This window comes from Prunus dulcis, unplaced genomic scaffold (genome assembly GCF_902201215.1).
Source record: "Prunus dulcis unplaced genomic scaffold, ALMONDv2, whole genome shotgun sequence".
Taxonomy (NCBI): domain Eukaryota; kingdom Viridiplantae; phylum Streptophyta; class Magnoliopsida; order Rosales; family Rosaceae; genus Prunus; species Prunus dulcis.
Genome location: NW_023010119.1, coordinates 10,098 through 23,375, shown reverse-complemented (window position 1 = coordinate 23,375; position 13,278 = coordinate 10,098). Strand labels below are relative to the sequence as shown.

Sequence of the window (13,278 nt, the reverse complement as noted above, 5' to 3'; positions counted from 1 at the left end):
AAGTCCATTTCATGTAGGTTTTTATTTTATTTTATATAAATTGGGCTCCTATATTGGGTATAATAGTGAATCTTTATTTTTTTAATAGTCAAATATTTTTCTTATTCCTTATGTTCGACACGACATTTTTCTATATTGGACAAGTTTTTTTTTCTTTCAATATACGGATTATATTAGACAAGTTGAAAACCATTAAGATATCTAATTGTTATCAACAAATTTGATAAACATGATGCTTTCAAGAAAACACTAAAATGACAATCATTGATTGTGTAGCCAAATAGTTTCAAATTCAAGTATTTTTTGCATAGATAATCTTTGAAGGAACATCTAACATATACACGGTTCGGGTCATTGAAATACAATAAAGAATGGCTTTGCAATTATATCCTTCAAATAAACTTATTTGAGAGATGTGTCAATTGAAAACTGTTCGTCTATAAATAACTATCTTGATTTATTTTATGAACATTTTAGACAAAATTTTAGTTCATAAATATAAACTACAAACGTGCAATATGGACTTGAAAAAAATAAAAACTGAATATATTGAGACAAAATAGGTATGAAGGATTGAAGTAATCTAATCGTGCTCCGAAGATTAATAATGAAAGAGCTTACCGGATGCATCACCTTACACAGCTCGTCCTAATACATCGTATATACATGATGTGCGCATACAATATTATTAAATTCCAAAACTATATACATGCATACATTAGTTTGAAATTTTAAAACTACCTATATATGTGAGACACTCGAAATATTACAAATATAACAATAGAAATTAATGAAATTACATACAAACGATGATGAAAAGTAGAGTAAAAGGGATGAAAGTGTATAGGTTAAAACATGGTAGTACAATTACCACATTACCTATAATTTTAAACTTATTATTCAAATTAAGGAAATAACAAAAATACGGTTGATATAATGTAGATATTTTAAGATTATCAATATGAATCCACACATTTAAATAATTAACTTAATCAACAATTCAAATTAACTGTTAAATCATAACATGCGTTATAATCGAAAAATAACATGTAAGACTGTGTGACAAAAGTATCAACATATCAATTGTAAAAATAACAATTGACACATCATTTTAAGTAAATGACAGCTTATTCTAAAATTACCATTTTGTCAGGGTTTATATATCAATTTGCAAAAGTACAAATGGTGTCGTACATGAGGACAAGCTTGGGTGTGCAGCCTGAGAATCCTAAAAGGCCGAGCCCTGCGGTGCGGCACTGCTCGGACCACAAAGCGCCAAGGTGTTTCCTTTTCTCGCTCTCAGATTCTAGCTGGCAGATATTCCAAGGCCCATGTAAACAGTGTAAAGGGCAAAAATGTCATTCCACTACCTATATTTTCTTAAATTAAACACTTGGGAAGCACCAAGTGCCATTTACCAAAAAATACGAAATACAAAAAATACAAAACCAGCCCCCATTTTAAATTACATGGCCCTCACCCCTACACAGTCTTCCAACTTCCATTCAACCCCATATCAGAATTTTCCATTGATGCCCTTCAAGCCTCCGGTTATTCACGCCGGTCCTACGTGGGTATTTTGGTCATTCAGTCGTTGTCCAGTGCCTTTTTCTTTTGTGTGCTCTGTGTATCTGTGGTCTTGTTGGTTCTGTGCGGCCATTCATTCGCTGTTATCAGGTGGTCAGGTGCTCTGCGTGCTTCTGCTCGAAGCATATACACACACATACATACATACATACATACATACTGTGCTCAAAATCAAACCCCAAAAAAACCCACAAAAAAAAAAGGGTCTGTGACCTTACATGGTCTTCTCTCTTGCTCGGCCATGGTGGTGATGGAGTTCAAAACCCTAACAATCAGAGCTCAAAAGCAGCAGCAGCTCTCCATGTTCAGCCTCAGGTGCCTTCTCAACACTCTCTTCCACCATTGTTTTGCTTTCGATGTTTACGATAACATGTTTCCAAAAATCTTTTTTCTATTTTTGCTTCACTTTCTCATCATCGGCTCTGTCTTTTCCTTCTCTATCTTTTGATTGTTCAAAAAAATTCAGCTTTTTGCCATTTCTGGAGCTCTGATTACTTTCTCGTTTCCATTTCAGACGTTGTTTGGTTCCCTTTTTTTTTTCATTTTTTTTTTCATTCTTGTTTGTGTTAGGTGATTCGAAGAAGTTTTTTTTGTTTTTGTTTTTGTATTCTGAGTTAAGGTGTACTCTGGGATGAGTTTGATTAAAAAATTTATCGAAGTGATTTTAGAGCCAGAATAGTTTACATTTTTTCCCATGCGTTTTGGTATTATGGTAGTTTTAGCTATTAATGGTGGAGATAATAATTTTCCAAACTTGTTGGAACTAATAAGTTTGCTGCTAAATGTACTAACCCCATGCTTTTGTTCATTCAATGTATATCACTAGCGCAAGGCATGACTAATGATTGTTTGGAGCTTTAAAAGGATGAATTTTAGTTTTATTATCTACAAAATTGGACGTAATTTTTATTTATTTAAAAAAGGAATTTCTGTTCTTGTTTTGGTATTTTGTTTTGAGAAAGAGAGTAATTTGGCCCAACATATTTGTATGACTTTGACTCTGTTTGGCTGCTCGGAAAATGTCTGTAATGAATGAAAAGAAAGAAGAAAGAAAGTAAACTATGATTGCTTGGCCCAACCACTTTTCCTAATTTTCTTGTTGTCTTAGTTATCTCGTTTTATTTTCTGCAATGAAAGTTTAAGCAGTTAATGGTCTTGTTGCATACCAATTTATCAAGTTTAGTAAACCTTTCTGACATATTAAAATGTAGTGTTGTAATGTTATTTTCCTTGCGCAATTGTTCAGGGGATTGTCACATCCAATCAAAGCACTCCATGTTCTTATGGTTTTAGCATGTACTCTTTTCTACCTCGCTACATGTGGACAATGCTCTGGGAATGGGATGCAAATATTATCAGAATATGATGCTTGTGGATCATATGGAGATAATTTTGATGTGGCTTTTGCGGATAATTTTCTTGGTGACAGCACTTTGGGCTGTGGAATTCCAAGAAACCCCTTCAATATTGATAAGATTTGTACTAGCTCTCGTTTGTTCTGCTTTCCCTCTACATTACCGGGTTTTTTGGAGCATAAACTCAAAATGGCTGATTTAGAAGTTTCTGGGAGTCAGTCTGATGATCTGTCATCTATAGGATCAACTGAAAATAGCAAGTTGGCAAATAACAAAAGCTGGTCATCAGACAATGGTATGTTTAAGTTATTTAATGGAGGGATTGTTTCTTGTTCTTTGAACTCCAAAGCGGCTACTAATGAGTTTTCATCCATTCAAACTGATAGTGCTAATCCAAATGATCTTTCTTCCTGTAGAGGACCTTTACTTTATCAGAAAAGCACAAGTTTTAGGCCGAACAAGAACACTGAGATGACCAAATCTAATTCTTTCAGTAGTTCTTCCTCTCCCCATGTAGAAATTAGCCCTGCTGTATTGGATTGGGAACAAAAGAACATGTATTTTCCATCATTAGCTTTCTTAACTGTGGCAAATACATGCAATGACAGCATTTTACATGTTTATGAGCCATTCAGTACTGACATACAGTTCTATCCTTGCAATTTTAGTGAGGTTTTGTTAGGACCTGGTGAAACAGCTTCAATTTGTTTTGTATTTTTACCTAGATGGCTGGGCTTGTCCTCTGCTCACCTCATTTTGCAGACAAGCTCTGGTGGTTTCTTGATTCAGGCGAAAGGTGTTGCCATTGAGTCTCCTTATGGAATTCATCCTTTATTAGGCCTGGATGTTTCCTCCAGGGGAAGGTGGAGTAAGAATTTGTCTTTGTTTAATTCCTTTGATCAAAATTTTCATGTGGAGGAAGTAAGTGCATGGATGTCAGTGACTCTGGGGCATACTTCCCATTATGCAGAGGCAATATGTAGTACTGAAAAACTTCAACCTTCCAATGAACTTCAGTTTCTGAGTGTGAAAGATCGTTTGGTTGTGAGTACTGGTCAAGTTGGTTTGCCTCTGCTGGCCATGAGGCCTCTCAGGAAATGGGAGATTGATCCACACAGCAGTGAAACTATCATAGAAATAGACATCTCAATGGAATCGAAAGGAAAAATATTTGGTGCAATTTGTATGCAGTTGCTAAGGTCTTCAGAGGACAAGTCTGATACTGTTATGCTTCCTTTTGAGGCTGAATTGGATGGAACAGCAATGGATGATGATCGTGGAGGACCCATATTAGCATCTCTTGAGGTTTTGGAGTATTCTTCCAATGAAACTGCTGTTGCTATATCTCTGAAGAATTGTGCTCCTTACCTTTTGAGAGTTCTTGAGATTACTGAGGTTGCAGATAGTAAAACCTTCCAGATAAAATACAGTCAAGACTTGTTGCTTTTCCCAGGCAGTGACACATATGTTTCTGTGGTTACTTGTACTGAAAGAAATGTCAAATTATATGGACACTGTACATTACTTATATTGACAAATGACTCAACAAGCCCACAGATTGAAATTCCTTGCCAGGATGTTATTCATTTATGTTCAAGACATTGGAAAGGTTCTACCACTGAATTTGAACATCAGTCAGAAAGAAGTGAATCAGGTGATATGAACAGTGTGTCCTTTGACAGTGGCTTGCAGTGGCCATCACAGAGGGTAAGCAGATTCTTCCCCTATATTTATATATATATATATTGTATGTATATATTTTATACTCTGTGTATGTGTGTGTATGCATTGTGAATTGTGTTTGCATTGGATTGGCCTTTTGATTTTTTGATTTTTTTAAATTTAAAAAAATACAAACGATAGTCTAAACTACAAGGGGGAGGGGGTTTCACACACACACACACACACACACACACACACACACACACACTACCAATGTGCCATGGGGGTTCGGACCTAAGACCACTTGTCTGCAAGTCAAGGCCCTTTTCCATTGGGCTAGACCTCTTCGGCTGGCCTTTTGTTACTTCAGATGGTTATTCATCAGTTTTCGAGAAAGTGATCAAGTATTTTCCTCTCATTTATTAGGATGAAACATATTCTTAGTTATTTGTAAAAGTATCAGGTTGTCAAGGTTCCTCATCTTCAGGGAGTTGGAGTCGGCAGGTGTTCATTGCTGAAATCCATAAAAAATATGTGTTTGTCTGTAACAATTTTATTGACTATTAAGGTACAGCATGCGTTTATCTGTGGCTGCAATTGTGGTATTTTTTAAGAATTATTTAGATTTTTTTGTTGTGTGTTCAAGGTTATTTACTCATGAACTATCTATGACCAATCATGCTCTGTGATATTCTTCTCTCTATAAACATCAACATCCACAATAACCAAAATATTTTTTTGTGCTTGCACATGAAGGCAACAGAGACAGCAGAAGCAGATGAATTGGTGCTGCAGAACTGGAAATCTCAAGATACCAGAAGTGGCATGTCTGTGCTTGATGATCATGAGGTATTCTTCCCAATGCTTCAGGTAGGAAGTCATTACTCTAAGTGGATCACTGTAAAGAATCCTAGCCAAGAGCCTGTAGTGATGCAGCTTATACTGAACTCGGGGGAGATTATTGATCAATGCAAGACCCCAGGTGGTCTTATACAGCCTCCTTCATCTGGTAGTTTGGTTCGTAATGAATCCACTTCTCCCAGTAGATATGGGTTCTCAATAGCAGAAAATGCACTAACAGAGGCTTATGTTCAACCAAATGGTAGAGCATCTCTTGGACCAGTATTGTTTCACCCTTCCAGTCGATGCAAGTGGAGAAGTTCAGCCCTCATAAGAAACAATCTTTCTGGCGTGGAGTGGTTATCTCTGAGGGGATTTGGAGGATCACTTTCCTTGCTTCTGCTTGAAAAGTCTGAGGCTGTTCAGAGTGTAGAATTCAACCTCAGCTTACCACTTCCTCTCAACATTTCTCCTCCAGACATGTTATTTCACACGGAAGATGCCACTCATTCTTGTTTACGCCCATTAGCAAAACAGCTCTATGCTAAGAATATAGGAGACTTGCCACTGGAGGTTAGAAGAATCAAAGTGTCCGGAAAAGAGTGCGGGATGGATGGGTTTATGGTACAAACTTGCAAAGGTTTTGCTCTTGAACCTGGAGAGTCAGCAAAGCTTCTGATATCATACCAGACTGATTTTTCTGCAGCCTTGGTACAAAGGGATCTTGAGCTGGCCTTTGAAACTGGTATTCTGGTGATACCCATGAAGGCAAGCATCCCTTTGCAGATGATCAATATATGTAAGAAATCAGTGTTCTGGATGCGCGCTAAAAAGTACTCTGCAGCAGTACTACTTCTTATATCCTTGATGTTTCTAGTATTTTGGTATATATTCCCCCAGGTGCTGGCCTTTTGCTCCCATGATTGTTTGTGGGTGAGCGGAAAAAGTTCCTTGGCTACTTCTACAAGTAGTTCAGAGAAAGTTTCTCATGTGCATAACTATAGAGACAGTAATTTTTCTGTGTCTGGTGAGATAAACAGTTTGCTAAGATCAGTTCGGGAAGATAGAACCTTAATGCAGGCAGTTGACCAGGCTGGGGCCTCAGAGCGGGAAAAATTTGCTCAACATGCAAAGCAAATTCTACAAGGTCATAGACAAACAAACTATTTGTCAGATACACCAAAGAATAAAGCCATGGCCTTCTCATTGATGTCTGAATCGGTATCAGTTGAGAATTCTGACGACCTAGAAGCATCCCAACCCGGTAACCTCACAGTCAAAACTGGAAATGAAAAGGGAAGAAGGCGTAAGAAGAGAAAGGGTGCCGGTTCTAAGTTGACAGGACTTCTTGAAGTTTCAAGCAGTCAAAGTGGAAATTCTACACCTTCATCACCCTTGTCTCCAGTCACATCTGTAACACCAAAACACATGTGGCCACTATCTCCCGATCTGGGTCAAGCTGTTGAGGCCAGGAATCCATTTACTCAAGTAGCTCACCAACGCTGCCAGAAGAGTCATGTTTTTAAATCGGCTTCCAAGGCAAACTTATCATCAAGGCCTGAGGTTTCTTTGAAGAATTTCAGTAACCACCAAACTTTTCCTTCTCAGGAGCAGCCTTCACCACCAAGAAAAGCTGCTGCCAGACCTGTTTTGTTGCCGTCTGCCACCTTTCCTTGCGCTGGAAGGCCTGCTCCTAATGCGGTCTGCACTTCCCCTTTTCCGGCTTCAACCTCGGCTATTTCTCCACTTGCTAGAGCCCCTGGGTCCAAACTCTATGAGCAGAAAAATGTTAGAGAAGAACGAAAGTCTCGGTTTGGGGATGAATATAGATATGATATATGGGGTGACCATTTTCCTAGGCTTAAGTTGACTAGGACAAACAATGTTACTTCAATGATCTCCAGCACTTCAGAGAGCGACTCTAATAGCTTCTTTGTAAAGGGTCCGCAAACCCTCATGACAAGGTCTCCACCAAGATCTGTAAGTTTTTTCCATCAAGATGGTTAATGATAAAAAAGAAAAAACTAAATAATTTATCATGTTTCTCTTCTGCCAGCCATCATCATTGTCATCTGTAAATAAGAAACTGAAAAAAGTAGCGTCTGCTGTAAATTGAATAGCTTAATATCAAAACGAAAAAAAGGAAAAAAGTTCAGAGAAAATAAACACTAACAATGAGGTAAAGATCAAAAGGGATCATCAAATTGTTCTATAAACTTCCTTTTCAAAAATAAAAACAATATTTTACTTGGTGGGTTTCACTTTATTGAAGTGGATGCCTTAGATTTTCTACTGCTCACTTCCTTTCACGGAAATGCTACAATGAGGAGTTTAGAGTGACGAGTTTATTTTGGGGTTTAATTCCACCATCAACAAATGTGAGGAAATTAATAAACTTAAATATTTTAAATGATTTGATGGTAGGATTGAACCTCTCAAATAAGCTTCTCACTCTAAATTCGTCTTTCCCTTTCGGTCCTTGGATTTCTATATAAATTGAAAAAGCCTAGCCCAATATAATAATTTCCTGGATCATATTTGTACAACTTGGTCAACAATCTGAGCTCTGATATTGCACATTTGGCACCAACCCAACCCAACAAAGATTGTTTTTTTTTTCTTTTTCAAAACAAAGATGGGTATATGGACAATGATGAAAATACAATATGAAAACTCCCAATAAATCTAAGCAGTACATTTTCTGCTGGCCGTTACTTTTTATTCCCTCGTCTTCAACCAGTCTTGTGAAATTGACCAAAAGTTGAATCCCCTACTGGATTAATTTGTCCATTTTTATGTCCTAGAGCGAACAGTCTAATCACTTGTCCATGCATGCCCCATTTACACACACGCATGCAACAAGCACAGTTTTGGCAGCCATTTTGGGTATGAAGATTGCAACTTTACAGTGTTGTCATGGCTGCCTGAGTCCACTGTACTGCATGCATTACTGTACTTCTTAATAAAAATGAGAGGACAGGTATAGATTAGACGGACTTTTAGTGCATGGATAGCCGTGATGGCGACGGTAGAGACGATCGCGCATGCGTCTTCTGAGGAAGATAGAGCCATAAAAGAAAAGATGATCGTATTGCAAAAACTGATTCATATGGATAGAGACTCTCTGGGACCATTATTTTGGTCACAGAGCTGGCATTACCCTTATTTATCATAGAGCTGGCATTACTACATGCAACTAAACAGTGACCTTGCTCAGCTGCCACTAAATCTTCAACATGGCCATTGGGCCATTGGTAAAATGTGTAAAAACATCGGAATTTACTTGGTACGTGTAGTTTTCAGGTGATTGCATCCACCCTTAATTTTCGTCAAAAGACCTTTTATCCGATGAGAGTGGATCGAGAACGTTTTCATCACAAACCCCACCCCACCAAAAAAAAGCCTCTCTCTTACAAGCTAATTGATAAAAGGGTTAGGGGATCAGATGCTCTACCATAAAGCTTTGCTCTCTCATTCAATCCATTAGTTGGTCTTGGCAGAAGGGTAGTGCATAAAAGTGGTCCAATAAATGGACCACAGCTACAGTAATGGAAAACTAAGACTGACCTTCTTCTTTGGGGTTTTCACCTTTGAGACCTCCTAATGTATGTAATGAGATTGAGATAGCTAACCTTCTGTAATAACTTCATGCAAATGTAATCTTAATTAAGTTGACTTTTAATGGTCTCTAATATATGCTTAAGCTAAATATATGAAGCTTGCAACAATCCAAAAGGCATTTAATCAATCGGAGATTTGTAGTTTTTCCTACCTAGATCAGGTATCTATGTAAACCTAGTGAAAGTTGATTAGACTTCCCAACTTGAATTAGGGCTAAATTTACACAAATAGAATCCAAAATTTTGCTTATTTAACAATCTAGTATGAAAGATTGTATGAATTTTGCTTATTTAACAATCTAGTATGTTATGTTGCTAGATTGTCAATGTACGTAACAAGAAAATTGTATGAATTTTCACTCGAAATAGAATAAATCTTTTCAATTCTTAAGATTTATACTCTATATCAATAATGTAAGTCTCGATGTGATCTTTTAAATATTATGAATTGTTTTAAGTTCAAATTTTCTTCTAAGAACAATTGAGCAAGATGAAGAAACTTTGTTTACCAAAGACTGAAAAGTATAGCTAGAATGAATCATATGAAATCAAACATGCCACACAAAAGCAACTTCATATTTGTTTCGGTAAAATGATTATTTAATTCTCGAAGCCCTTTCTAAAACCAAACATTCAAATTCAAATGCCCTGAAATTGTAATATTTAAAACTTGTATCAAATATTAAATAAAAAAAGAAAGAAAGAAGTGGAAAATGTCCAGTGAGAAGTGAGAACTGGTGTGAGTGGCTGTCCCTCCACTAGATAGAGTGGTTGAGCCACTGAGCTCACATTGGATGGTGCATCCTCTTCGATCAGCCATGAGCCCTAGTCCCCAAAAATCTACAGCAAACCCATTTGCGTTTGCATAAAGAAACAAAGGCCTCAAAACCAATCAAGCCAAGACTAACAAATGTTGCCAAGGAAAAAGGGCGATTAATATATGACAAATTTTTTTTAATTTTTTTGGTTAGTTAGTTTTCAAATGTTCATGACCATATTCGATATGATATTGTACCCAATGAGGACAAGGACCACTATTATACCCGATCGATAACAAAATTTGGTTTCAATTTTTTTTTAAAATTTTTAATCATATGGTTTCAGTACTACAAAATCAAAGCTTTCCTAACTAAGCCCCACGAGAAAGAAGTTGTTAGTTGCCACAGAAATGGATGTTGGTTTAGATGAGCTTTCTCGAATAGTCAATTTCTTATTTGGATCTGTCTTCCTTTGCCTAGTTCTCCTTAGTGTCACAAGTGACATCAATCAAAATCAATTAAAATCTTTGTATGAATTTTTTTTTTTTTGGGATTTTCGCTCTATCTTTAAATAAAAATTCATTTGAAAAGTTACATGATCATTAAATACAAATAGTCAAATATACACATTAACTTATTAACCCACTCATATTATAACGCGTTTGTATATTCTTTATGGCTACAGAAAAAAGTTTCTCGTGAAATACATATGATATATGACATTCGTTTTCATCATGTATCTTCTTAAGTTGTGTTCTTTCTTAAAATAAATAAATAAATAGAATCAATTATCTACATATATACAATGGTGGCAGTCGGTGAGTCCAAGATGAAATCTAGAATTGAAATCTCACCAGTGAGTGGAGAAGAAGGGATTAGAGAAAGCTTATCTGCATGTGCTGCTGTTTTTGCCCTTTTTTCCTCAGTCTGCATCAGTATCTTCAGCATTGTTTCCACTTTCTTTTTCGGCTTTCCGCGACCTCATCTCTATCTTTCACAGTTACACTACAATGACCACATACGTACTGATTAGCCCAAAATTTTATGGTGGGTCTTGGCCTCCCCTATATTTGGGACCGCTAAAAGAAGGGCCACCTAATTAGGACCATCTCTTGAAAATCTTTTGGGAGGCTTTGAAAAAGACCAAATAAGAGAGAAATTTTTTAAAAGAAGCAAAAATGAACAAAATTGCCCTTATTTATTTTTGGATTTTCTAAGGAATCCTTTACATTTGTATGTCTTTGTTTTGAAAGTTTAGAGATTTTTTTGTCTTATTTTAAAAAGCTTTAACTTTTTCCATAAGTGAAAGTTTTTTTGTTGCTAAAACCTAAATTTACTAAATCTTAATTTGTGTTACTACTACTTAAGGTAAAGAATTGTACCATATGTCATCAATTTTCAACCCTAATATCATAAAGCTGCACATCATGTCATGTACATACCATCCTGCTATATGTTTGTGTGAGTTTTCCTCTCTTTTTTTTCTTTTTTTTTTCTTTTTTTTTTTGGCGAAAAAAATAATAATATTGTATTATAATATGTATCACATGTTACCCAACTCTAAATAACAATCTAATTAATCACTCCTAGATGTTTAATTTAGACCTATTTTCCAAAAAAATTATTTTCTTTTCTTCTTGTTAGAGTGTAGGAATGAAAAAATAAAAGAGGAATTAAATTGTTGACGTAAATAATCTAGCGTTTGGTAGATTCTAATTAAAACTAGCTGCATGCACATTAGTAAACGTGGGGCAATCATCATTGCGTTTTAATGAATGATTTGGCAGATGTTTAGACATTCCCACTTTAAGGCCAAGTCCAGCGCTAGAGGCTGGCCCAGGCAAAAGGCAAGAAGGAGCCCGAGTCCAGCTCCAGCGCAACAAATCCAGCCCGGGCAAGCTGCGGGTCCCACGAGCCCGGGCAGGCCCAAGGGCGAAATCAGACTGGGCTCGAGCCCGAATTTCGCTGACGTCAGCGCACCAAAAAAATTTAAAAAAAATCCTAAAAAATTCGAAAAAAATACCAAAAATGTATGTATTTTTTCCCTATAAATACCTAACCATTTTATCTACTTTCAACACCAAATCTTCATACAATTTCTTCTCCATACAATATTTTAGAGAGTGAAAATTTTATCGGAAATCTGAGATTATAATTTTTATTAATGAATATCCGAAAATTTTATCTGGAATAAGACACGTGGCAACCGAGATTCACATCCGAAAATCTTATCCGAAAATTTAATTACAAAAGATTATCAAAATTAATGATTTAAAGTATAAAAAAATAGGAAATAAAGTACAATGAATAGTAATTGCCCTAGCCCTAGACTTTGCCATTGTGGGTGGAACCACAAATGGCAAGGCTGACACTATTCACGTGAATAGTGTCAGCCCTTGCTTGCCCTAGCTTGCCCTTGCCTTAGACTTTGCCCCAATGGGTGGAGTTGCTCTAAATTGAACATGACATGCCACCATATACGTGCTAAGGTCCGGTAAAAGCGAATGCCTATTGGGTCTCTTGCTAAATTATCTATACAAGATAATTATGGGGCCCTATGGCCCCTACCTATATTACCAAATATTTTGGGAATAATATTAATGAAGAGGTCATGGCCAATTTCTAGGGGTTTTTCTTTTCGTTTACATTTATTTTAGTTGTTCATAGTTGACATATACACTTATGAATTAGACTCTATCTACACACACAAAATCAAAGGAGATAAGGTTGGTGAGGGCTGATGATTAGGAAGGTACTACTATTTCAGTGACATAGACTTACCATTCAACATTTGTCCCCCGTTAAAAGAAGCGGACAAATAGTCATAACTTCTTATCGGCTATGATTATAATAGGGTGACGATTTTCACACTCGCATTTTGTTTACTCAATTACCAAAATACAAAAATAACAGGGATGGAATTGCAATATTGCAAATCTGCCACCCTAATAAAATAAACTAAGAACTGCGAAGGTTCCACCGTAGACATCAAAATTAGAATGGTTAGGGAGGCTTGATCTATTTGTAAGTTATAAAAATGTTGGTTACATTACATGCATGAAAAGTAAAACATGTTTAATGCTTTGATTAAGAAAATGATTCGTTAAATTGTGAGAAATTTCATGAGACAAGGTTTGCTTTTCGCCCGACAAAAAAAGTTTACAGAATGATGTTGAATGAGTAGGTGGATCGATCGAGCTCAGCGCATGAGACTGAGAGAGACTGAGAGAGACTAAAAGACTCAGAGGCATGCTTGCTCGAACAGCCATGCACATGTATAAATGTAGATGAATTATGAAGTGCACGCTCACGTGCCTCTGCTAATAAAAAATGCAAATGAATCATCGAGGCCATGTACCTAATCTTGATTTTTCGATCATGTCCTATTATATATATCATGCATGTTTATAATATTATATATTTGTAAAACTATATAGTCTTTATAATATATGTCAC

At 36.4% G+C, this 13,278-nt stretch overlaps 1 protein-coding gene across 1 annotated transcript; it reads left to right on the top strand.

The window, feature by feature from the left end:
- Nucleotides 1–1,491: 1,491 nt before the first annotated feature.
- LOC117612944 lies at nucleotides 1,492–7,499 on the top strand. Its single transcript, XM_034341573.1, has 3 exons — nucleotides 1,492–1,902; nucleotides 2,834–4,649; nucleotides 5,361–7,499. The coding sequence occupies exons 1-3, from the start codon at nucleotides 1,829–1,831 to the stop codon at nucleotides 7,449–7,451; spliced, it is 3,981 nt and encodes a 1,326-aa protein (XP_034197464.1). The 5' UTR covers nucleotides 1,492–1,828; the 3' UTR covers nucleotides 7,452–7,499.
- The last annotated feature ends 5,779 nt before the right edge of the window (nucleotides 7,500–13,278 follow it).

What these genes read in the sequence shown, in the direction of transcription:
- LOC117612944 (XM_034341573.1), top strand. Translation starts at nt 1,829, where the DNA reads ATGGTGGTGATGGAGTTCAAAACCCTAACAATCAGAGCTCAAAAGCAG. An exon ending in CTCTCCATGTTCAGCCTCAG is followed by an intron (nt 1,903 to 2,833) that starts GTGCCTTCTCAA and finishes GCAATTGTTCAG; the next exon opens with GGGATTGTCACATCCAATCA. An exon ending in TGCAGTGGCCATCACAGAGG is followed by an intron (nt 4,650 to 5,360) that starts GTAAGCAGATTC and finishes TTGCACATGAAG; the next exon opens with GCAACAGAGACAGCAGAAGC.